The sequence below is a fragment of the Oenanthe melanoleuca genome, chromosome 5 (assembly GCF_029582105.1).
Source record: "Oenanthe melanoleuca isolate GR-GAL-2019-014 chromosome 5, OMel1.0, whole genome shotgun sequence".
Classification (NCBI taxonomy): domain Eukaryota; kingdom Metazoa; phylum Chordata; class Aves; order Passeriformes; family Muscicapidae; genus Oenanthe; species Oenanthe melanoleuca.
In genome coordinates this window covers 6534849-6561899 of record NC_079339.1, presented here as the reverse complement: position 1 = coordinate 6561899, position 27051 = coordinate 6534849, and the positions used below count along the sequence as shown (strand labels likewise).

The 27051-nt window shown below is 39.3% G+C and overlaps 1 protein-coding gene across 1 annotated transcript; it reads right to left on the bottom strand.

Annotated features, from left to right (window-relative positions):
- On the bottom strand, positions 1–25690 carry TPCN2 (two pore segment channel 2). Its single transcript, XM_056493495.1, has 25 exons — positions 25531–25690; positions 23472–23536; positions 22504–22580; positions 21697–21874; positions 20974–21090; positions 19544–19650; positions 18993–19065; positions 17263–17362; positions 16892–16957; positions 16474–16538; positions 15263–15360; positions 14847–14928; positions 14398–14484; positions 13507–13626; positions 13137–13196; positions 12921–13049; positions 12210–12259; positions 10320–10419; positions 9974–10045; positions 6562–6635; positions 6093–6183; positions 5888–5970; positions 5276–5357; positions 3776–3861; positions 1–3083 (listed from the first exon to the last, which is right to left on the bottom strand). Exons 1-25 carry the CDS (start codon positions 25634–25636, stop codon positions 3005–3007), a joined length of 2247 nt encoding a protein of 748 aa, XP_056349470.1. The 5' UTR covers positions 25637–25690; the 3' UTR covers positions 1–3004.
- Positions 25691–27051: the final 1361 nt, after the last annotated feature.

Sequence of the window (27051 nt, the reverse complement as noted above, 5' to 3'; positions counted from 1 at the left end):
CCTTGTTCCAGAATTTATTTTGTTCTGTCCTTAATAAAACCCCACCATCCTCTAAACCAGAATACACTACCAAAGAATACCATGGACTCCGCTAAATTACATACAAAATCTGTCCTAGTTGAAACGCTATGATCCACTGATCTCTTGAGGAAGAGAGATGAAGGAATACCTGGTTTGTAGACACAGAAACAAATGAAAATCAACCTGCTCAAAACCATCAGTGCTCGGTTCCAAAGAGGTTTCACCTTAAAAACTGAGTGTGCCAAGTACCTACAGAAGAGGCTATATCCCTCTAGAATTGAAAAATAACAGAGCAGCATCCTTTAGGTCTGCATTTTGAAACCAAGCATTTATATCCCACTTGCATGTAAGCTCCTCCATGGGCCCAAGCCCTTAACTGGCAAAACAACAGGAACAGAGATGTCCAGCACTGCAGAAATCAGTAGCAAGGGAAAGGCAAAAACAAACCACGTGAAACATTTCCACATCCCAATTTTTTTCATGGCTTAAGAAGGAAAAACTTTTTTTAATAATGCAAATCTCAAATTTTACCTAATGTCATACATTAATTTTCAGGATTTATACAGTTATTGCATAAGATTTGTGGCCATTTACATCTTCCAGTTCAAGTGACATAAGGTAGCATGACTTGGTATTAAATTCTACTTACAATTTCAGTCAATTACACAAACGTGAAACAAGAATGACTATTCATTTCAGAATGCCTTCTCCACATTTGTCCAGATGTAAAGATGGCATAATAGAGACAGTTGTGATGTTTATGGCAATCCCACACCACTTTGTTTTTCTTTGGTAGATTGTAGTGTAATGTAACAGGAAAAAAATATTAAAAATCAACCAAAAAACCCCAAAGAACCTTAAGAGGCCAAAAAAAATAATCAAACTTGTAGGCTGATAAGAACCGGACACTTTCTTTTTGGCAAGGCAAAGCTACTTTAGGCATTCAGAGAAGTAGAAAACAAATATTTTTTTTCAGTAAAAAGATAAAATAAGAATGTTTAACCGCTGTGTAATAAGTTCCAATACACTGGTGGGAGTGTTTATACATTACACTAGAAGGAACAGAAACAATCCTGAAATGAAGCCACACTGTACAGAACGAACTCAAAAACAGACCATGTACTGATGCCTTTATCAGCTTGCCATGACGAGTGTTTTAAGTGTGTGACTGAAAATACACATGATGATGCCACTGAAAGCAGTGTAAACCACTGGGTGGCTTAATCTGGAACAGAAACAAGAGACTGCACGCAGACAAGGGCGTGGCTTAAGAGGCCGGATTACAGAAGCAAAGAAAGACTGCAGGAGTAGCTCAGAACTTAGCTCACATTTGTTCTACACATATGAAAGCTACAACATTTTTCTCCACAGCACAAAGAAAATACAAGCAAAAAGGAAAATAAACAGACAAGAATCATTAACTAATTTCTGAACAGTGAGATGACAATGCAAAAATATGGTTTTGACCTCAAATGCATCATCATATTTTTCTCTCCTTCACGCAGGACAGCGAGAAATAGCAAATGGTGAAAAAAGACGAAGAAAGACACAGAGGATGACTGCTTGGCACATTTGAAAAATGTTTAACTAAAAAAAGAATCAAGGAACTTATAAATAGTAGCCAATTCCTTCCCCCAAGCCTTTGTCAATACAGAGACGACCACAATAATGTCAGTTTTGGTGATAAGTGCCTCAATGAGAAGGCAGTGCCCCAAAGGGCAGTTTCATTTTTACATATAAAAACAGTAGTTGTGGTAGATTCTAGTCTTCACAGCAGTTTACTAGTTATGTGACAGAGATTCAAGCAAAACCACCTTTTTAGAGGAACACCAAGGGATATAAAAAAGCATATGGACACAGCTTACTGTGAATCCTCCTCTTTGGATTTGCTGAGAAACTTATTTACCCAGAAAGTTTTACCCAGGTGAAAGCTAGTGGTACACAGCATGTGGTCATTAAGCCATAAAAGAATGTGATCCTACAATACTGGTTGAGCACCTTCACCTCCCACAGGCTCGAATTAAAATTTCAACTGTTGAGCACTTTAAGGAGGAAGGAGAAAAAAAAGGCTGAATGGGATAATCAAAGTGGGTGACTCCAGTGATCATGGTACAACAATCCAGCTGAAGTTTGTTCCCCCTAGCTTTTTCATAGAATACAACACAGTATGCAACAGGACTTGGATAAAAGTAAAAGGAAGAGATTCAGTAAAGAGCAACATGAGAATACTGACTCTGAAAGAGAGCTCAGTTTTACCACATTGAAAACAACGAGTGCAATGGCTCCAGTCCAGGTTCCAACTGCTCTTAATGACCTGAATGGCAGAACCAGCACAAACCCCCACCCCCCCCACCCGTGGAAAGCAAAGAAAAACAGAGGATGTGCAAAGCAGGCAGTCCCTGTTACTAAGCTGGAATTGATTGTGCTCCAACGTGATTAACGCCGGAAAATTTGGTAAGATACGCTGGTGTCACATTACAATAAAAATAGTGTTTCACCTCTCACTACAAGAAGATTAAGGATTTTGTTTTGGTCCAGCCTAAATCCATTCATGAATTGCAGGGCACAGCCCTTGCCACACTCGCCTGCCAGAAAAGACAGCTCCATTTTCTTGTGCTGAAAAAAGCAGCAGGCTTAGTGGTTATAAAGTTCATGTTTTAAAGTGCACTGTCATTTTATACAGACTTTCCCAATTAAAAAAAGTAAATAAAACCTTCTGATATCAACACCCTATAAAAATAACAGCTTCAATACTCCTTCTAAAACTGCAACCTAAAATCAAGTTAGCAAGATTCAAATCTTCAAAAAAAGATAGGAATCTGAAAAAAAAAACCAACTTTCTGAAGAGAATGCCCAAGCAAAACCTTACATAGTGTCCTACAAGCCCCTCTCCTAACAGCATCTCACAGAAAATCCATTCAGTTTCTTCCAGCTGACAACCTCAAGAAAACAGAGGTTTAAATAAATCAGTCCTTCCCACCAGTCACCTACATAACTGCAGGTGTGGATGCTGGTGTAGTTTTTCCATCAACTGCTCCTCTGTAGGCTCTTCTAAAACATCTCTACAAAGAAAAAGCATGAAATGTTAGGGGCAGCAAAGGCAGCTTTGCAGCATTTGTTTTTGCAATGCACATACTGAGATGTAATGTTTCAGGAATGAAACAAGGAATTAAAACTACAATAAGCTGATGATCCCTAAAGATGCATCTAGTTGCAAGTGATCCATGTCATGGAAACCAGCAGCTGTTTTCCCATAAGAAGCAGGGAAGCAATTTCCTGCACACAGTACAATACAACTGAAGGTTAGTAGATCTGTTTTCCTGAAAAGACTCCCAAATGAGAACATGCTCCCAATGCTACTATTGAATATCCAACATGCACCACAAGTTCCACTAATGCACAGTCATTAAGTATTAACTCACCACCCACAATTTCATAATAAGCCAAGAATATGTATGACTTCCCTCATCATCCCTTTTCTTCTTTCCCTTGTTTTTTCTTCCCTCAGCAGCTGTTTCCCTCACCCCCAGAACATCTCCCATCCTACTATGAACACAAAGCATATAAAGGTTAGGCTACCAAGACAGCTTTAAGCAGGCCTAACTAAAGCACTTGCTGGATTTCTCCAAGCTAACAGATGAAATGGTTTGCTTCAGAGGGAGGAGACAGAAGACATCTTGCAGCCAGCACACTTTCTTTAAAACAGACAAAGGAAAAAAAAACTACATTGATTATCAAGTCCAGCCCAACTCACCTGAACATGAGTTCAACTGTCCGCTGGTATTCAATATCTGAAAGAGACTCTCGCTGGCAGCGACGGTCCCACTTGTGAATAAAGTTCTGAAATGTAAAAGGAACAGCAAAAATATAAAGGCTTCTTCTGATGGCACCAGAAAAAAGTTGTATTTGCTTACTGTGTTTGCAGATAAGGTTTGGGAGACGAGTGAGGTTTCTTTTTATATGGTGAACACTGATTTACTTAGGCATCAGCTTATACACTTGCTGCAGGTCACTACTTCACTCAGGCTTTTGCTCAGCAATGGAATAACTTTTCCATCACAAACTGAAAGAATAGCAGGGCAGAAGACAGCCCTGCTGCCTTCAGCTCCTAGCAAGGACTGCCTCCCCAATTGTGTGAACTGCCCTTAAGACTTCAACTGATTTGAATTTCTTCCTCTTTAAAACCCAACAACATATAAACATACTGCTAGTCCATGTGTCCAGGTGTTGTCATGGTCCCTTCTCCATTTTGAGCTACTCTGACAAATGAATACATGGGGAACAGACACACAGCTCAGGAAAAAAAAAAAAAAAAAAAAAAAAAAAAAAAGGAGAAAAATAGTGACATCCTGCTCTCTGCTATGGAATGCTGCATCTTGGCTCTGACAGCAACCTTTGGCCATAGCTGTGCCGAAACAAGCAGGTAAAAGATGTCCTAGACTGAAAGTTTGCCATTCTTCCTACGGTAGTAAATTTTAATTCTCAGTAAAGTCAGCAATATCAAGAACGTCTCCTAAAGAAACTCTCATAGGGTTTGAGATGGGGTAAAGTGCCCTCTACAGGCTGAGAGTAAGAGAAGTCTACAATGGTGAACCTGGAGGAGATGGTTATGATTAGCATTCCCTTCTCCATCAGAAATTTGGATTTGCAGGAAAGTATGCAATGAGTAACTAGCAGAACACGTTCTTCACGGCATTGCTAAGGCAACTGCACTCCCGCAGTTTTTCTGAAAAACTCAAGAATATGATCTCCTGAAAATAAGTAATCAGTTCCACTCCTGTAGTGTGGCACTGAACAATGGTGGTAATTCAAACTAGGGTGGGAAAGAAACACAGGAGAACCAAATAAAATTAAAATTTTACATTTAAATTGCTCACTTAGTTTGCTGACAAATTAAAATACAAAAAGCCTGCAGCTGGAATAACTAATGCTGAATTTAAATGGTAATGTATAAGAGACAAGCAATTTTATAACACTTTAAATATTTCTCATATTTATAATAAAGAGAGTGATACAATGAAATTGTACATACCCAATGAGACACAACCAGTTCTATGACAAAACTGCAAATAAAAATACAGTTCTCTAGGAAAAAGAAAACAATTCCTCAGCTCTTCAGGAATAGGGCAGCAAGGAGAAAGGTAAAGTAAGCACGCACACAAACCCACCATAAATTTGTCTGGGTTCTTTTCATGTCCTGCACAAATTAGAACCCATTTTCAGGATCTTATACCAAATAAACACACTTCCTTACCTCCAGAAGTAAAGCTACGAAGAGATTAATCCAGATGACAGAGGAGATCAACCACCAGGCTACAAAATAGACCTTTGCCCACCTGCAGATCAGATGAACAGAAAGTACATAAAGGAGGCAGTAAATAACCTCAGCCTGAAAGTGAGCAGAGCACCATGGAATCACTTTTTTTCCTTGAAATACAATACTATTACTTTCTTAATGAAAAAGGGGGTCTGGATCAAAAAATTAAAAATAAAAAATGTTTGCTTTTCATTAAATTAGCCAAACAGACTAACTGTCTTGGGTTAACCAGCCAAGGGTCACTGGAACAGTTCAACCCAGGTGCTATCCAGTTCATTCAAACATTCCCCATGAAGTCAGTAAATACAAATGAAAGGTATGTTCAAGGTTTTAAGTCTACAAAAAATTGTTCACCCACAGAGAAAACACCAAAGCATTAGGTTTATTTCTTATGTATCTGAATTAGTCCAACAAAAAAGGTAAGCAGAAGCCCTCTAAGCAGATGGTAGGAACTGTGCTATGCATATACTTCTAAGCTGGATTACATTATAAGGTACATTATAAACTGAATTTATATGGGACTTCTTCAGTATTATTACAGCTACTCACGGACTTGAGTATCTTGAAAATGCATCCAAAAAGACTTGCCAGTTGTTCACCACCATCACATCCCAGAGGGTCACCACTGCTGCCTAAATAACGGGAGTAGAACAACATTTAAGTGGCTGTACAGCAGATTTAAGCCTCAATAAATGACGCGGAAAGACAAGCAGAGAGGGGAAGAAGGAAGGATTTCATCCATAATCAGACTCACAGCAAAGTCATCGAAGTTGTTGGGCCAATACTCCAGTTGTTCATAGGTCCCACACTGCAAAGTGCTATTATCATGTGTTGTGTTGGCAGCACTGCAAGAGATTACAGGCTGATGTGAACACAGCTCCCTGTGAACTCTGCTTTAGAATTCTTCTGAGCCCCTCGAAGAAAGTTAGAGTATCTCATACGGGCAGAAAACAAAGGAAACAATTCAAAAAATGTATTTTAGATAAAGCAGGGTAAAATTTCAAGCTACAGATAAGCATTCCTCCAATTGCAGTGCAGCAAGAAGAAACAGAAGGAGTAGCAGATAATGAAGCCTTGAGATTTAACATTAAAAGTAGGGTGGCTCCAAGAATGAGAGAAAAAAAAAAAAGCCAACAAAACAACCACAAACAGCTCAGAGGTAAAAAGTTGCAGATGCTTTTGAAAAACATATTCTTTCTCAGCGGCGATGTTTAGAATCTTACTTGGTATTTCCCAAGGGAACAACAGCACCTTTAAATAGCATTATGCCAGTTATAGCAAATGCATAGAAAACCACCTGGAAGGAACACAACCAACTATTAGCTTTGAATATTTATGTCAAAAAATAAGAAAGCTAAGTGCAATTAACACGGAATTTATATTAGTACCACAGTTAACATAATTGCATCAAGAACAATGCCTGAAGCTTTTAAAGTGAAAATACTTCTCAACTGTTTGCTCTTACTTTTTAATATTCTACCTAATTTTTAGTTGTTAAAATGCATTAAATCATTTTATCATCTGTTTTACTTCTCTGTGTCTCAGAATGGTGATACTTAACTGTAACTATTGCAGAATAGTGAGTTAAAACCAAACCTCAGTACAAGCATTTACAAGGAACAACCTAAATATCTAAGGAGTTTTCTGCTAACGTCAATGAAAATAAGCTTTTAGTAAGCTTACCTGAAAGACAAAACTATGTCAGTACTTTCTATTCCATCAGAGACTTCCTTAAAAAATGTTAATTAGTCTAAAAATAAAGTTTTCAATAACACAAAGGATTAGGGAACTTCTGTCTTTTAATTGTTAGAAATGCATACTTCTTTTCAAAAGAGACACCTTTCAGTCTTTAGCAGTTGCCTAGGTGATATTGCAATTTTTATCCTAAAAAAATTAATTGTTCTAGAAATAATCTAGAGTTTACTTCTCTGAAAAGGAGCCATTATCCCAGGAAAGCTTGAAGCAAGCTGACTATTCAAACAAAAAAAAAAAAAATTTTTTTGCGTTTTGCTACAAAACAAACCCAAGAATGGGACTGGAAGGAATAGAAGAGAACTGCCCTGGCCTATGAACTTTGAACACCAGTGGAATAAGACTGAAGCAGACATTTCACAGCCTGCCAGAAGACAGGATATCTGGCCTGGCAATAAAATTAATTTTATTATTTGAAAAAAGATATATTTAAAACACTCACTTCCTGAGAAATTAGCTGATCAGTTACATTATTTTATCAGCATGTGTTTTCCTGGCTAACATTAGAAAAGATATTTTTTATCAGGTAGCAATGGAGTCAGATTTCACTACTGCAGAAGCTCAGTGAGAGCTTCCATGTAGCCACAAGTAAAAGCATATTAAATTAATGGAAGGGGCAAACACATATCTAGGTGCCACAGACAAGAAGCAGAATTGTCTCAGAAGTGTGAGTTGTACAGCACGATGTTTTTACCACCTTAGATTTGCCTGAACCAATACCTTTATTTCAAAGTCCAACACAAGCCAATTTAAGGCCTAATTTCTACAGATAAAAGTAGAGATTATTAATGACAAAAATAGATATTCTGGCTAAATTGTATATAGACTAGAACAACAAATCATTGATCTTTAACCATTCAAATTAAGGTACCCTACAAAAACCCATGAACAATAGCAAAACCAAATTGTTGGCATCAGTGAGTGAGGGGTCTCTCTGAATTCTTCAGGGAGAAATCAGAGGCAAGGATTGATTTAAAGCCTTTGGACGGATTGAAGTATATTAAGCCACTCACACATAAAGTAGACATTTAAGTAGAAGTAAGTCAGTAATTTTAGGGTGAGTTCTAAAGCTTTTGGTAAGTGAAAGGTGCCAAATGCCAGAGTAGCAGAGCAAGTTCTAGTGAAGGTTGAAGCAGACTGATATCTTCAGCAAGAGGCTCCAGGCCCACAGCTGTAGACAGTACTTGGACATAATAGAGCTATAGGAAGAATATTGCTTCAGATAGATACAGATAGAACAAGATAGATTGTATGCATAGTTTATACGTAACCTGGCGTGTTAAGAAACTAGAATTCTAATAGGTTAAGGAGTGGTGGTCCGAGTTTGCATCTTAGCTTGTTGGAAAAATCCTATATAAGAGTATGTATTGGGGAGAGTTGTTGCTTTTAGCCACTTGCTTTTAGCCATTGGCTTTTGCCAGGGCTTCTAGCCATTCGCTTATTGCTTTGCTAGCTGCTTTGCCATTGCTTTTCGCTATTGCCTGTTGAAACTGATGTGCTTTGTAATAAGATGTGCTTTGTAATAAATAACCTTTTTAACTATTAGCTGCTTTGCTTATTTTTGGGGGTTGAGTGTTTTTCTATTACTGTGTCAATTTAAAGAATTTTTCCCATTATCATGCCAATGGAGCTTGCCGGGTTAGACTCTAGACAAAGGGGTAGGTGGGAGCTGGGCTTCAGGAGGGGCTACTTGTGTTTCCGGAGGGGCTACTCATGTTTCCGGCGAGCTCGCAGGAGGGCCCCCCATCTCCAGCCACTTGCCCTGCATCTTCCCCGTTCCAGCCTCCTGCCTCTGCAGACACAGTTAATCATCTGGACACAAACGGTGAGCGAGGAGCTTCCCTCTCCAGCCCGCTCCCACCAGAGAACAGCGTGGGCACTGCTGCCCCCTCCCGCCTCCGCTCCCGCCTGCTCTCTGCAGCTGCCAGGCTTTGCCCCGCCTGCAGCAACAGGACCGAGTGCCGAGAGAGAGAGAGTGTGCCTGCAGCTTGAGAAAGGACTGGAACTGAGTTATCTGTTCTGTTTTGTTGGTAATTTTAACAACTGCTGTTGTTTCTGCTTGTACAGTTAGATATATTAGTAAAAGAGCTGTTATTCCTACCCCCTTATCCCTGCCTCAGAGTCCTTGATTCAAACATTTACAATACTTGGGGGGAGTGGAATTAAAGTCTCTATTTTCAAAGGAAAACTTCTGCCTTTATCGCCAGACACCTGTCCTCTAAACCAGGACACTTATTTAGAGATTACCCGACGAAGTTTGTGCCTAGAGCACGGGAGGTCTTAACCTCACACCAAATCTACCCAGAGACTTCTTTGCCCTACCAGGAAGACATGGTTGCAAATCCAAAACTCAAGAGTAGGGAGAATTTATGCAATGGACATCACACATTGTGATCCACCCTTCAATCACGTTTGTTGAGTCCATGTTCTACACAGACACACCTAAAACAGGATGGCATAGTCTCTTAAAAAAATCATGTCCAAACATGCCATCTCAAGTACTTCTCAACCAAAAACAATTTTAAAGTTGTTTTGCTATTTAATTTAATATAAGCATACCAGAATAAGGAAAACTGGTCTACTTTTAGCATGGATGAATTTTTATTTGAATCCACACTACCCAAGCTATGGCAAACACTCAAGGGAAGCTTTAATCCATCTTTTAAAGATTCTCCTGCTAAAGGAGGCACTGCCACTGTGTGCTGGCCATCACAAACCAGCAGTTTATTGTGGCTTTCCAAGACATGCACTGGAGAAGAACTGTCTGGTTAAGATGAAATGTTACTGCTCATGGTGATTGTACAAGAACCTTGTTAAGTTTCTTGGTGACATACTCTTATTATATTATAACAAAAGAAATTACAATCTTGCATCATGACTTACCAAAAGGATTCCTGCAAAGGCTCTTAAGTTTTTCACCAGATCCAGCAGTGTAGTAACAACCAAAGCCATGAACTAAAACAGAGCAGAATTTTGTACGTGTAATACTCATCATACGTACAAATCCATATCATTTTTTACTAAAAGGACAAAGAATCACATTAAGAGAACTTGCCTGCTCCCTCACCAGAGAAAACAGCTCAAGAGACAGTGATTTTGTGAGGGGCTGTGTAAAAGTCAGGACAGTTAGATCTGAGCTATTCCACTCATGTGCAAGAGAATTGCAACCTACACATTATTCTGAAAGGCTCTAACAAAATCTGTAGCTTGACCAACAAAAAGCAATCACCTTCATGCTCGGGATAATCCGCAGGAACCTGAACACAATTAACATGTTCACCAGCCGCACCATATCCCACAGGGATAACAGGCCCATGAACTCAGGTCTCCTGGGAAAGGCAGAAGAAAGGAACACATCAGAGGACCAGTCCATGACAGGAAGACACAGTTAAATCCACTGGGCTACAGGTAATTGTAAATACATTGATTTATTTAGCAGAAGTCTCAGCTACAGTAAACAAATAACTGATGAAGGAAGGAATCCCTTTAGTCTGGGCTCTTAAATATGTATAGAGAGCCCTTTGAAGTGCATGTTTGCACTTCTGCTGGGGAGGAGGCACCCAAGACGGTCCTTTCTGAATATAAAGTGAATAAACAGGACTGCTGGAGGGAGATACTTCAGGAACTTGCACAAAGATGGGCATTAATCCTTCAGGGTATGCCTCGCTAAAAAAGGGCTTTGAAACCAGCCCTAGGTTAAAGGACTGTCTTGTCAACCTTCTGCTTTACATGTTTACATTCCATGGGAAATGTGACACTTCAAAACCCAGCCCCAAATTTTAGCTTTTACATGAGCATCCTGAATGCTTCTGGCTAGAAAGGTGGTAGGGATCTAAAGCTGCTAATGACAAAGGCCCTCAGTAACACTGATGCTAAAATCATAATTTGCACCTCCAGTACATTAATCTCCAATAATGAAAGAAATTATTTAAGGTAACACTGCATAGAAGGCATATTCTAGATAACAGCAACATCATTGTCCTGCCCTGAATGTGGTGGTTGCTTGGTCTGTAGATGTGACAGCAGCACACATTAGGACTCAAGAGTGACTTGTGGTGGTTATCTGTTTGTAGTGACTGACGCAAAGGCCTAACAAGAATTACTGGTGCTCCAAGATGATAGAGCAAACAATTGCCTACATTTAAGAATCAAAGGCCACAATCAAACTCAAACATAATGATAACATTAATAATTAACATCATTAGTCTGTAGCAATTACTCTTGTGGCAACCATCACTTCTGGGTGACAGGAATATAAGTAGTATTCAAATATAAAGCCTTCTAAAACTGTAAGGTCTGACTTGTCTAACTCTCTTCAGAGATTCTACTGTAAATTAGGAGAACTTCTTTATGGCAACATAACAAATATTCTGAAAGATCAGGGAGTGCCCGAGTCTTAAGTGTGAGATTGCATGAAGACACAAAGCACAAGACATAACCTGTGTTATGAACCACAGGTGAACATTCAGGAAAACTTGCAGAGTTCCTTTGCTTTCCTCCATTCTTGTGGAAATAGTTTTCAAATTTTAAGATGAAGCAATGATTTTTATGTTTTTTACAACAAAAAGGAAATCAGGATAGTTATCCAAAAGCTGTTAACTTAAGAAAATCAAAATTCAACTGCTATTACAATATAGACAAATAGTGTAGTCCCATGGGAATTTTCTTATTACATTTTATAGCATGAAAAACACCTCAGCCTCCAATCTACATACAGGGTTGAAGAGGTTTTATCAGCTGTTTGGGAGTTCATATAATCAGATTTATGGACAATTTGATACTGAAACATATTAAGTTGGGTATGCTGTACCAAATACCCACTCCTGCAGCCCTGGTAAGCACAGACCTGCCAATAAATTGTTTCAAATCAGATTACAATTAAAACAAATGCATCCTCCTCAGAAGAGCTACACAGAACTCAAACACTAAGAAAAAATAAAAATTCTCTCACTTATCAATCTTGCATGGCCTCTAATGACTACAAGGATGCAAAATTCTATCAAATTAAATACTGGACTGATAATCACAGCATCATGACATGCGTATGCAGGAACATGTGTGTTCCCCTGACCCATCCCAACCACTGAGCAGAGGACAGCACGTCACAGAGGTTACTCACCAGCCAGGATGAGGAAATCCATACACAGCAAAAGTTGCAATCTCCAGAATCTTCAGTTAGGAAAGAGGGAAAAAAAAAAAAAAAAAAAAAAAAAAAAAAAAAAAAAAAAAAAAAAAAAAAAGTCAAAACTTTACTTTATAATTCTGAGTTCCAGAAATTATGTAAGCTTCTTGACAGGAAACATTTTAAAGAGTTTTAAGCCACTAATTTGACTGACTTTAAAGTTCTGAATTGTCATATTTGCCTAGTAATTCCCCAAACTAACCAAATGTACATAGAGCATCCAACAGTGACTCATAAAAGGATATACAGTAAATATCATTAACCATGAATTTGACCTCATCTGCCACAGGGGCGTCAGGCTTTGACCAAATACATATTACAATAATCTGATGGGTTTTTTTAATTTAAAGAGCAAACTATGAAACAGAATGCCTCATGCAATTATTCCAAGAGCTTAATTTTTCCAAATAAAAGGCTTCTTATCAGGAAAAGCACCTTTTCCATGGATTTAAATATGCCTATCTTCACAACCTAAGAGAACCATGTACCACCATGTAAACTTTCCAGCCACACAATCCCATGATACTGGCTCATGTTGCTGACCTCAGCAGATCAGTGTTGGAAAAAAAGTAATCCCACCAGCTCTTCTAGTTCCCTCACCTCTCTAGCCAACAGACCCAAGAATGTGCAAGCTAACAAAGCACTTACCAGCAAAATTACAGTCAGAAGTCCATCAAATCTATTACTTGGGTAAGACAAGTATCTTTTCAAGCCCATTGCTAAGATTTTCAGCAACATTTCCAGCAGATAGTATAGGATGAAGAAGCAGTTGATAGCCTTCACTCCCCAAAAGAAAAACAACCATTAGAATTCCTGACATCTCAGGGAACAGCAATAACTGCATGGAATATTGTTGAATCATACCCCCAGGAAGAAGTCATCTCTTTCAGACAGCTGCTTATCTGCATCCATCACCAAAAGCACCTTAAACAAAAAATATTTTATGAATCTTGCTTTATTGCTTCATTAAACAGATTTTTAAGCACACAAACAGTCTTACATGCTTTCCATAGGCCTTTTCAAGCAGCTCAAAGTATGCTTTTAAGTGCAAGTATTCCCATGTAACACTTTGCATGACTAAAGCATGCCAAAAATCCAACTGCTAGAGAACATAGTCATTTAAAGAAAAATTGAAGAACAAAAGCAGAAATTAAATCTGTAGCAGAGAAAAAACAATCACAAAAAGAAAAAGAAAGAAAACCACTGCCCCACAACAAAAAAAACCTTTACTTACACAAATAGAAATAATGTTTGCCAGAGCTACCACATTCCCCAAGTAGCCAAAGTAGGGATGGCCAAAGGCAAACTGCATTTTCTGCATAAAATGAGACTGGTACTCTGGACTGGGAGGGTGCTGAAAAGAATACAGAAGATTTGCCAATACACAAAGCATAACCATTTAAAAAATAATAAAATCATTTCTAAAACACATCCCATCTCAGATTTAAAAAACCTCAGACATCTTCAAAGCAAAACTTCAGGGCCATAGGCTAATTTTCATTTCATCTGGAAAATGTTTTCCAGCTGTGGCTATTAGCAGCAAGACACCATTCCTGATTATGGCACAAAACAAGGTAATGTCAAAGAAGAGATAAATCCAACCTCTCTCCAGTGCCCCAAGCAGATAAACTAAACACCAAACTTCTATTCATATACATCACTTCTCCATTTCCCAACATTTAATTCAGAACATTTTCTAACCCTCAGATAGTTTTGTGTTTTCTATTTTCTTTCTCCAAGTGGAGAAAACTGCTTTCTACCCATCTTTACCTGAACACTGAGAGAATCCACATTTTGTTCTTCATTCAGGGGTTGGAGAAAAAAGACTTTGAGGTATTTTGCCTGAACCAACACACTTTAAAATGCTGACAGAATAAACAAAGATGCATTTTGTACATTTAACACCACCTAGCAATCCCAAACTAATGTAAAAGCCCCCAGAGCAATTTTGTTTGTGGCCATAAAAGCAGCTCACAAAAAGCTTAAAAACCAATGCCATGCGATCACATCTTGTGTTCACATATTGCAAAGTTTGTTTATACACTTTATACTAGAGTACTCTTGCTTATTTTTGCACAAGACCAGACAACTTCTGATGCTTTATAAATGATGATCACATACTTACTTGCTTAACAGCATCTTTGTCTAGTTCCTCAAAGAGCTTCTGGAACTGGGCAGCTGACAGCTGGTCACAGGAGCACATTTTGAGTGACTTCACATGAAAGAGAAACATTCAGATTAACATCTGCAATAGGAACATCTGCAAAGTTTGCCAAAACCCCTCAGATTACCTTGGAAATGCAGGAATAAAGATGTAATTCAAGCTGTTTGAATAAGGTTCAATATTACTCTACCACAGAACTGCCAAGTGACTGGAGGACATGTCTGGCCTTTTCTGGTTTTCCTCTCTGGGATCACATGCTTTCTTGACTAACTTAAATTTTTAGTCCCATGTAGTAGTGCGCCACTATTCTGTTATGATCCAAAGAATGCTACAACAGAGGGCAGATCTCTGGACTTGCCAGTCAGGATTGATAGTCATCAAGATAAAGCCTAGGAAAATCCAGTTCTTACTCTCATGATGGCCTGCTTGCAGTGAGAATCCATCTCAACTTTCTGCAGCACCTGTAGTAAGGCCCCAACACACACACAGGATCTATTTAAAAGAAAACAGAATGGGCCCTGCTACAGATAACTTTATAGATGGCAAAATGAGCTGTTCCAAATGTGTTCTTGATTCCCTCTTGTTTTGAAAAGCAAATAAAACTAAAAATAGGAAAAAAGGAAACAGACTCCGCAACAGTCACAAACAGTGTGTTATGAACATTCAGTTACAGAAAAAATAAATAAATGAGATGAGCAACAAACTGCCATTTTCAAGAATGGATCCTCAGTAAATATATTAAACCCAAACAAGATGACCAAAAATCTACTCTTTTTTTCTTGTTTCTTTTTTTTGCTAGATAATTTAGCAAAGATCCTTCACTTACTGTTGTGCACTAGCAGGAGTCTCTTTCAGGGAAGACAGCACCTCAAATGCAGCCCGGATTCCCAGCCGCCTCCTGAAGAGGGAGGACTGAACTGATTTCTGAGCAGTAAAAACACCACAGAGGAAACAATTTACTCACACTTCAGGCACTACTGTGTCCTGTGGCCAGATAATATACTGATCTTTGGGCACACATCCCAGATTTGTGATTAGAGATCAGAACAGGAGACTGCCCTAGGCCTTACTCCCTCCAAGAGCTCCTTGTACAAGAGGAAGGAAGCAAGTAAGCCAACAAGTCCCTGGAATTCAAGTAAGCACCTGCATTGTTGTTTATTTTCAATTCTGGAGGACATGGCATACACCTCTTCCAGAGACACTGGCAATAGCAAAGCTCAAGCATTCACAGAAATTCACACTAGTGTGCAGAGAGAAGAGTTACTACTACTCCAGCTTCTTGCCTAAAAGTGCAAATCCAGAGCAATGGTTTTTCATGCTTTTTTTAATTACAGTAATCACTTTCAAGCTCAGTTACTTTATTAGTTGTCAGATTATGTCATGCCATCATGTAAATAAGAAGAAAATTGAGAAAGAAGGGATGAAACAAAGGACAAAAGGACTACCAAAAATCCTTTCTTACACACTCCTCTGCCACAAGAGGGTAGGGGCCATTCCTTCTGAGTAATATTATTGCCTTGGGCTTATTATCCAACCAACTGCACTTTCTCTCTGGAATTCTACCAGAGAAGTTACTGGGCCAGTCTGGGTAAGGCATGGTCTAGTGGGAGGCATCCCTGCCCATGGCAGGGGGGTTGGGACTGAATGATCTCTAAGGTCCCTTCCAAACCCCTTAATATTCTATGATCTGCAACAACAGCTATTTAAACAGCACAGCAGATTTCCTTCACACAGACCAAATTCAAGTTACTCAGACACTTGTTCAGTCATACAACAGCTTCTTTTTTTTCCCCATAATAGTCAAAATTGCAGATTCACAGTATACTTGGAAATACGTAAGCAGGTCATTTTGTCACATGAAGGGATCAAGCTGCAACAGCATATAAAGAGAAAAGTATGTGCATCAAAGAACTTTTAGAACCTTAAAACTGCATCTGCAACCAGAGTGGGAGGGCTCCTTTAATACACAGATGAAACTTAATTCTTCAAAGGTTCAAGGTTATGGAAAAACACAGAATTTAGGAATGCTTTACTCACCAGAAGGTACCCTCGAAACTGGTTGTATATTATTGCTGTAAGCAAATTCATCAAAAACAAGTTGCCTATTGGAGAAAAAGAGGCAGTAGAATTTACTGAAAAATAACTGTTTCTCAAAGAAGTTTCAATGTATGCAGTAAATCAGATGTAAAACTTAGAGGGTTAGCTTTCTTGCGCTTGATTTCCAAAATGTTTTTAATATTTGAATATACTGTAATGCATACATTCCCCTGTGACATGTTACCAAAAATCTCCAAACCATAAGAACCTTCCATGAGAATGATCTCACAGACACTATGCAATAACTGGAAGAATCACAAAAAAAGACAAATTGATTATTAAACTTCCCTAGAAAAATAAAACACTGTACACAAGTGTCAAAGTTGAAGTGCATTACATTTCTGAAGAGGTAACTTACCTAATACAGTGAAGAGGATAAAGAAGATTGAATATGCTCTATTCTTAGAATATGCAGGTATCATCACTGTATCAAATTTAACAAAAATAGGAAACAATATTTTAATGCTTGAGATGCAGAGTAGAGATCTCTATGAACTTTTGGCAATGGGTAAAAGCTCTCATACAGCTGTACTTTAGACTGGCACATAATTACACCTCAGAAAGACAAGAATCAAATTACTAAAGGCCTGAAAAACCATTACACAACCTTCCTCTGGCTGTACTAAGAACCATCAGCTGAAAGAATGGTTAAGGTAGCCTGAACAGAGCAATCTTACTCTGTTGTTCTTCAAAAGGAAAGACAAGAGTTATTTCTGAAAGACTGCTCACCATCAGGATTATTTGCAGTAGTCAGCAGGACCAGCAGTGACGTCAGGGAATCCGGCAAATTCCGGAAATACACCATCCACTCCTTATCCTGCTGGTTATCCTAGGCAAAGATGTGTTAATTGTTAAGAGAAATACCAAGGAATCACTCTTACCAAGGAAGTGGGGGGGGAGGGGGGGGGGCCGGAAATTGATTTTTTTTTTAATTAACGTCACTCAATAATCAATTTCTTACACAAGTAATCAAATCTACCTCATGGAAAAAGCAAAAGCCAAACATAAAAATTAAGAGAATGTGTGTGAGTACAGAGCAATCACATCACCAATTAACAGCAATTAAAAAAACACAACGAAGAACAGGAAGCTCCACATGGAAGTTATGTCCAGTTAGCACCTCAGACTCAGGAAGAACAATCATGTCACAAACTGACATTATAGGAATCAGAACCTTCATCAAAACCACACTGGGAGGCTGATCTTGGATCCTTCACATATTTTTTTTCCCTGAGGTCAAGAAGAGACAGATAAAAGAAGATGCAGAGTACAAACAACACAAACACGAGACAGGCATCACAGGACAAACAGCTCTTGAATCTGCTGCAAAGACTGGAATATGTAACCCTAGAGGACATATAGAAATCAATGCAAAAATGCACAGTCAAGGATTTCATTAATAAACCTGCTTTTAGAACTTGCCTGCAGTATTTTTCCGTGTTAGATAAAATTAGTTTTGTATGGATGTTAGAGCAGCACACCAAAATAGGAAGGTCCACGCTCTAATTTGTTATTTTTTACCTCAATGTACACAAAAGTGACTGGCTTAGGTCACAATTTAGATACATCTGCTGAGGAATCTCATAGCTGAAATTAGATGTGACAGAGATAATACAAGTTGCCAGAAGGCAACTAACAGTGGGAAGACAGACCTCTGCTTCTAATTCCAAAGATTCTATAACATGGGAATTCAGGCTATTTGCTGATCATAAGGAAGATGAGAAGCTGGCTCAAGTGCAAATTACAGTAGAAATGAAGTTGCAAAACTGAGATTAAGGACAGGACCAAAATCACTGCAAGAAATTTTTGGGTTCCTAGAAACATATTTATGGAAGGCCTTAAAAAGTAAGAATTTAAAAAACCCCAAATAATCTGAGCGTAATAAATTAAGATACAGGAAGTCTAGAAGAGAAGGAACATACCAAGATTACTAGAACACAAAAATTATTTTAACCACAAATTTTCAATTTTGCTTTCAGAAGCAGGAAGAGAAAAATAAGAGGAAAACCCAAATGGATCAGAAACCAAAACTAGTACAAGCAAAAACCTACCAGGGCATGGCCAGGGATACCAGTATTGAAAGGTGAGAAAACAAAGAAGAAATTAAAGTTAGCAAAAAGCTAGATAAGAAAGAGAAAAAAATAAGTGATAATATAAATGAAAAAGTGACAAGAGCTTTGGAGACAGAACAGCACAGAGGGTTTCAACAAAAGCAGAGAAAGTAACTCAAGGGATCCGACTGAGTAAATGTATAAGGAAGTCTCCCGTATACATGAACACTACACACACGTTAGAGCTCTCCAAATGGACTTCAAACTGTTCTCAGCACGTCTGACAACGTGACCTTTTTCAGGGAAAATGAGTTTCACTAGTTTGACTATAAAACTAGACAAGAAGCAGCTGTGCAAGTACAGAAAAAAGACACCCAGATCTACCAAAGCAGCAATAAAATTGATTACCTTTGTTCGAGCAAAGAGCAGCATGGCAAACATGGTGAAGAGGGACAGATGAACAGCCAGAAGTAGAACAACACTGTTGGAAAGAAAAAACATCAAAGTATTAATAGTAATGTTATCTTATTCTTAATATCCTCTGCTAAAAATGCAAAATTATACTACATAAAGAAAACCAAGGGTGTTTTAAAGAAGCTACATAGAGGTAGCAGGAGGAGATGTGAGTTTTGATCCAAAATAAAAATCACACTTATGCGCCTAGTTCTTCGCTAACAAAAGAACTTAGAAAAGCAGAATTAAAACCAACCTCCCACTCGACTAGCATTAAAAAATCTACCTCACATATACAGTCATATCAAAGTCTAGAGATCTTGTACAGACTAAGGGGAATCAAAAAGCTACCACAACCTTCATCCTCTGTCACCTGATTTCACTGAGCACTTAGCTACCTGATCCAGAAGGAAGCTACTCATATGCCCCACATCAGAGCACAAAGGATAACGACCTGCCTGCTAATAATCACCCTGTGAAAGGATGTTTTCTGTGCTATAACCCACCTCGCCATTTCAGGCAATGTGCTGTTGATACTTTTTAACGTTTTCTTCATCATAGAAGAATTCTGGAGGAGAAAGAATGGGCGAATGATTCTTCTTATTCTCACATTCTACAAAAAACAAAGGATCAGACACTAAGTTCCTTCAAGACTGGCAGCACAAATACTTTGAATGCAAGTTTGTCAAAAAGCACTTGACACACACATAGACAAAGCCAACAGTGGAACAGAAAAAGAAGTGAGTTCTGCTCCTCTGAGCTTGTAAAACATAAAAAAACATTCCATGCCTCATTAAAATGAGGAGAGATTGCTTTAAAAACACACACTGACATTTCAATAGTCTCATCAGGCCACTAATTAGAAATAATCTAACCTTATTGCTCAGTAGACATAACAATCTGGCAAGAGATGGCATTTTTGCATTTTGCACCACGGTCCATCTCAAGAAAGGGATTAATAGAGAGCTACTTTCAATAAAAACAAATACATATTCTAAAAATAAGTGCTTAATTTCAAATTTCAGACTGTTTGTGTTATAACTGAAGGGCCTGCTTATTACTTAGCAACTTCTCTCTCTGACAAGACTTAAGCCATTATTGCCTTGATAATTTCGACACTACAACAAATAATCTTTTTGATTCTTGCAGTCAAGCCATTTGCAAACCCTTCAAGTTATTCCTGTGACTTATTTGCTACTTCAAGTATTTCAGCATCCTGCAGTTTTCCATGGGCCACACTTAGCAGCAAAAAACTGCTAAATAAAAATCACTTTCTTTATTTCTATTCTCTTGTTCACCCATCCGAGTAGTACAACTGCTCCTTCTGCCACTGTTTTGTGTTGGGAGGCTCCTGTTCAAACCTGTCCTCTATGACACCTCAAGATTTTACATTTTAAGATCATGTCTCTCTCATTCACTTCCCAGCATTTTTACCACATTAGTATATTCTTAACAAGGATTGCAAGTGCACAAGAACTAATTTAATGTAAATCTGTGGCAAACAAAACCAACTGGGAGAGTGCAGCATTACATCAAAGAGGGCACTTCTAGAACCATTTCCAAATCTTATGTTCCTCTCAGGACACAACTGTTTTTAATAAAGCAACTGTTCTGAACACAGCACAGCTTCAGGTTAGAAAGCAGCTGTCAAACTACATATTATCTTTTTCTTCCACTTCACTACAGAGGCTTTGATATTCAGTCAAGTTAAGTACATAATTCTCCAACTGCATGACTTAACTGGTGCCAGGCAAGAAATTTTCCCTGAACTCTTCGACTGCTGACAAAGCAATGAGTGCTATTTAATTTTACCAACAAACATAGAATTTACATTAAGAATCAAACAGAATTCTTTGCTAAGCTACAGTACACCAAACTTTTTCTGTGTTTCAGTGCATTATCCAGCTATCAAAGACCAAAGTAAAGCTGTTCTTACCTCTTTGCAGAAAAAACTCAGTGACACAATCCAGTCAGCAAGGGAAACAATTAATGTCAGTATATATGCTATTAGCCACTTATTTTTCCAAAATTCTTTCCATCCGATTAAGTAGCTCTGGACAAGAGGGAAAAAAAGAGCAACTTTAAATAAAATCCAAAACCCTAATAAGTCATCACCAATTTTTTCCACGTATTTGCAATTTTATATTAGTGCTCTTAAAAAGCTCTCCAAAATCCAAACAAAAATACATTGTTGAGAGATTTTTTTATACAAGAACTAAACAAAGGTCAGTAAAAGGTACACATATGAGAGGTGCACATAGGCCAGGCAAGAGAAATCGTTTGAATGCAAGAAAATTCTCCACTTAATAAACTTAAAAAGGGATTTTCCAGAAGTAAGTATTCCAAGAAAGGTCAGTTTCTGACAATTTTTATTTTGTGTAAATGAACTGACACATATTTATAATAAACCCTGATTTTATAGCCTAATACAAGCAGATAAGTCAAAACACTTGCACTCTTAGCAATAATTCACACAATTAGGAAAATTAGGTTAAAAAAGGAGGAATAAATGTCTTAATTTAATAAATATGAACTTGCTAATTTTTCCTGAAATGAGGCTCTAATAAAGCAAGGCGATTTCATCCTGCAAACACAAGATTTGAAAAATTCTACCACACATCTACTGTTTCATTCAATACCAGACAAAGGAGATGCTCACCTTCACAGATACATCAATCACGAATACAAGAAAGCAGAGCAACTCAATGCTCTCCGTGAGGCCACAGGGAGGATTCCAGGCAGGAAGGCGGTACCGCACGTCCGACGTGACGGTGAGTGAGGAAGGCTCTTCAATGAAAGCCAAAGCCAAGATTACAGTAATGGTTAAGCTCAAAATCCTGTTTGGATAGAGATGAAATTAAAAATAAAAACAACAAAACCATAAAAAACCATAAAAAAAAACCCACCTCAAAACAAACCCCAAAAACCAGCCACAAAATGAGTCAAAATAATTAGAAAATACTTTAAGTAAAGCAATTTTCTTTGAAGTAAATCAAGCTTTATGATACCATATTTCACTCAAATGGGTTAGACCACAAGGCAGCAGTTGACTAGCATGTTGTTGCCTGCACTGGAGATGCAATAGCTGACCACCAAATAACCTGAAGTGGTGTCCTTTTGAAACTAAAAGCAGCAAGCAATCTTGCTGGTATCCAACATGTTTAGAAATAGACACTTTGAAAACTCTTAAGGCACAATCCTGTAAATCATGCTAATTAGTCCACTCATGCAACAGTCCTGTGGCTGTTCCCAAGAGCCATCTACGTCATCACATTTCCATAAGATTTGCTGCTTTCCATTTCTATCATGCTCACATGTGGACGATCCCCTTGCTTCCCACAGTAAGTTCGTATAAAGATAAAAACACAATTATCTAATTATCTAACAAGCAAGAAAGATGAAGAGTAGTTTTTCAGAAAGACTAACTCCTTAACAACAATAGCAACAAGAATAACCAAGTTCTTACCACTGGCAAGTCCTGGAATAGTACCACCGATAAAGCCACAGGGATTTGGAGTCCACACGGTGATTTATAGATCGATACTGAAGGCAGGAAGCAAAAATGCTAACTCAAACATTACATTCAGTCTGTCTCAAAGTCAAAGATGAAGTGAACAAAGCAAACCAAATTAGTACATATTATTAAAATATCAAGTCACCCATGACCACAAAGGTATCCTACATGTGTGAAAAGGGAAAGATTTCAAAGAAGTTCTGCTATCTAAAGACCACACAGCTGCTCAGATAATTAAACTGTGTGCTAGCCATCTGAAGCAAGCACTGTCATAATTTCAAAAAACAGCATTTGTAATAATTCAATGACTATTCTATGTACTCCCCAAAATGGTCCACCCACTTAATTCCACTCTCCAACATTCATTCCCCTCATAGACCTTCTTTTGTCTTGCTCTTCCAACAGGCTATAAGATGCAAACAAATTAATTCTGAATAGAAGGGATCTCAGCCTAGGTCTTTGAACAAAACATGCTTTCACATGCTTTCCAGCTTCACACTTAAGACCAGTCTTAAGCTTTTACCAGCTCTTAAGATGTGCAAGCAGTCAGACTGAGAGGCAAATTACAGGGTTGGTCAAATAATTTCTTTTAGCAGTAGGTTAGTCACTATCAAAACACCCACAATCAAACCAACCCAAACAAATAAACAAACAAAAAACCACCATGAAAATCACTCCCCAAACCATGTCTTCTGAAACCCTTAAAGAGATTACTTCATTGTGGGGAAAAATATACTTCTCTTAGGCAGAAGTTCACCGAGACTCACATATCACAGGATTTTGGAATTCTGATTTTGTGAATTGAGATGGTGGTTTATGAACACTGAACACAGAAAATGTTAAAAACTGGCAGAATGTGTTACAAACATCCAGCGTGGGAAGCATAACAGCTAACAAAATAATTTTTACTTTTTACTTACTTGTATTGCATCTTCAATAAATACTATGGCTCGGTTTATATAAAGGTCATTGTCAGCTCCAGCACCTATGAAGTCAAAAGGAATTAAGAATCACTTGCTGTATTTTGGATAAACAAACTTTGGATAAAACAGCTTATCAGTTAACAGAAGGTGCACAGTCATGGTTCTCATGACAAAGGGCACTGTACATACACAAAAAAGGAGAGTTCCTGCCACATTTGCTCTGTCAGAAACACTGTGCATTACATTAAATAAGTAATAATATTATCAAACACATCTTGCATCTTTCTGTGTTTAGTTAGAAGGTTCTCTTTTAGGTTTAAGTAGCCAAATTACAGTGGTAGTTAAGTATCACAAAACTACACAGAGACAAGTCCTAACAGGCAAAATAATGGAGATTCAAATTGTTCTTTGACAGTGTGTACTTGACAGAGCAAAGTGAAGCCAGAAAAATCAGGCACTACTATTATAGCAATTTTTATTTTTGTTAATAAAGATACTGTGGTTTAGAGCAATCTTGTTCCTCCAAAACCAACAGGAATCTCCAGCCACATGAGAAATAATTAAGTGCTTTTTAAATTAGCTCTGAGAGTTACTATTACCATACCAAACATCTCAGAGCTCAAGGGACAGCAAGGGGTGAAAGAACACAAATTGAAATAAAATATCACTAAAGTAGTTACTACGCCACTTTTCAAAATCCTTTACTAAAAAGTGTGTGTAAAGATAGACACATAAAAAATAAAGGACAGCCCCTTGTGTTTACTTGAAGTAAGACCTTGCAGGAACTTAAACCGGACCGGCAATTAAGCCAAAAAGAGAAATAAAGGCAGTTAAGGTCAAAATAAGGAAGGGGGGGGAGGGAAGAGAGAGATATATAAAAAGAGATAAACTGAGGGAGACTTAAGATATGAAAAACACACGCTAGTGTAACCTTCCTACAGAGGGGAAGAGTCCCAAGGAGCACTTCATACCATCTCCACTGAGGAGATGGCAATCACAACCCCCGGGATACAACAGGAAGGAGCCAGTCTCCGCAGTAGCACAATGCCCTCCTCCGGACACCAAGCAATGCCAGAAAGACCATTGATCAGAGTCACAGACAATTTTATGTCCCACATGATTCAGTAGCATCCATTTCCTACAAAGACTGCAAACGTTTTTTAAATGTCACCCTTTACCTGAGCATCAGCAGCAGGAGTTTTGTATTGATTCTGATATGAACCACGACACAAGAAAGATCTCAGCATAAGAAGGAGACAAGCCAGGCTCACGCAGTAAAGACATTATTTTTTTCATGATATCTCACACTAGTGAGATAAAAGTTGCTAAAAGGAACCATTAGCTAAAAGGATTGCAAGGACAACAGAAGCTTTAGTTACTTGAAGCACACAGCAAGCCACTAGTGTTGACACCAAGGATTTTGGAAGGGCGGAATCTAAGTGACTATTCATAGTATAAAAATAAAACAGCGAAATTAGCCAAAAATGTTTACTTCAGCAATTTCTCCATGCATTCTACCATGGATATCCAACTTATTCTGCAACTCTTAGTCACAGCAAGTGACACTAAGTCACAAGGGATGATTACAGCACTGATCTGTTTGGGCACACAAGATCCATCCTAGACCCCGCTGCACTTCTGCACAAAAGAGCAACAAAAAGTGAAGGTTCCCTTACGTGATTCGACAATCTGAAAAGAGAGAACCTGAGGTCTCCGAAGGGTGAATTGAGATATCAGACCTACGACAGTCACCGGGTTCGAGAAAAACTTGTCAGCACTTTAGAGGAAAACCCTAAAATTACATAAGGAACTAAAGCCTAGGACTGAAGCAGCAGTGCAAGGCTCGCACCTGAGCCCAGCGCTAGCGGCTCCGTAAGAGCTTCACCGCTGGAGCTGCCGGGAGCAGCCGGGGCAGGGCGGCCGAGCCCCGTCGAGCCCCTCGGCAGCCCGATAGGCTTCCTGCCCCTCCCGATCCTCCCGCTCCCAGGAGCGCCCCAGCTCCGCAGAAAAGACGAGAGCTCCGGAGTCCCGGGCACCGCCCGCCCCGGGCACTCACCGTCCTCGGCGGCCGAGCGGGCACCGCCGCGCTCCCGCCACAGCCCCCGGTCCGCCCGCCAGCGCCGCGGCGGCAGCAGGGGCTCCGCCTCAGCACTGGCCTCCATCGGCACCACCAACGGAACTCCAGCCGCGCCGCCGCCGGGCCGCGATGCGGCAGGACGAGGAGGGAGGGGAGGGAGGGGAGGGAGGGGAGGGGCCCGGGGGCGGGACGGCAGCAGGGCTCAGCCCACCCCGGGCGGCTCCGCCTGCCGAATGTGACGGCCTGTAGGGGAGGGCGGGAGCCGCGGCCCCGCCGGGCTCCTCCCGCCGCTGCCGCCGAACCCGGCGCTGACTCGTGGGCGCCGTTTCCCACCCGCCTCGGCCGACTGGGGACTGAAGCAGGCGGGGCGTGATGAGGGGCGTGGTGGTGTGGGGTACGAAAGCATCGGGTTTTCACCTAAGTTTCCAAGGAGGGGGATTCCACTTGTCATTTATGGATTAAAAAATCTATCCCTGATGAGGAGTTGCATCTTTTTTTTTGCCTCACGGCAGCTGCAGGCTCCTGGTTGGGTGCCTCAGGGCGGCTGCGGGTTCCCTTCCAACATATATCACAGTCCTAAACAACCATTTACATCCCTGATCGCAGAAAGTACTTAATTTGTATTTAAGCACGTAGGCATTCCATAATCAACTGTGAACTTCACTCATGTTGCTTTTACTGTTAAAAGATGCTTCGCTTGTGCTACTTTTCCACTTTTCCCAGATACTCTTCACACGCCCTTCCACTGGTCAGTTTCATAAAGCTGCAATTTCAAAAGAGGCGTCAGGACAATTTGCCAACCCTTTTCTGCTACATACTGGGATCTGTGGCAGCATAATGATAAACATGAGAGGGTATCAATCCCTCATATTAGTATTCCAACCTGGGAAGTAAGAGTAAACCCATCCTTTGCTCTTTAATTGGAAGTTACACATTGTTTATCAAGCTAGGTGCTCTTTACTTCAGTGAATATTTTACACATTTAGTAGTCAAGACTGTTATAAGGTGACTCTTAATTGTTAGAACTAGTTGAATTGCAAATAAAATCATGGAACAGAGAGCAATGTTCACTGTGGACCATGGTGTCATAGGCCAGCTCTCTTTCCGGGAGCTGGTGGTATGTAGGGATAACAGCAGGTTCATAGTCAAGATGTCACATCATGACTATGATGTGTCACAAATTGAGCCAAATGGCAAAATATTGATTGGTCTCTCTGGGCCACCTTTATTTAACTCTGAAAAGGAACATGTATAATTTTATATATGTTTGATAAATAGCAATGTGTTAGCTTTTGCTTTCATTTGCACCACTGCTTAGTCAAAAATGAGTTTAACACTGACTTCCAAAAAAGTCAGGATAAGATCCAGCTGAAGATAAAAAAAGAAAATGCTTTGACGTAATCTTTACCATAGATAATCGTAACAACAACAATAACAATGGTTGTGCAGTGGATTGACCTGGGCTGCTCCATCACTCCCCTCCTCAGCTGGACATGGAAA

What these genes read in the sequence shown, in the direction of transcription:
- TPCN2 (XM_056493495.1), bottom strand. Translation starts at nt 25,636, where the DNA reads ATGGAGGCCAGTGCTGAGGCGGAGCCCCTGCTGCCGCCGCGGCGCTGG. An exon ending in TGAGTTTTTTCTGCAAAGAG is followed by an intron (nt 19,651 to 20,973) that starts GTAAGAACAGCT and finishes TGTTTTTTGTAG; the next exon opens with AATGTGAGAATAAGAAGAAT. An exon ending in CAAACATTATTTCTATTTGT is followed by an intron (nt 13,197 to 13,506) that starts GTAAGTAAAGGT and finishes TTTTTGTTTAAG; the next exon opens with GTGCTTTTGGTGATGGATGC.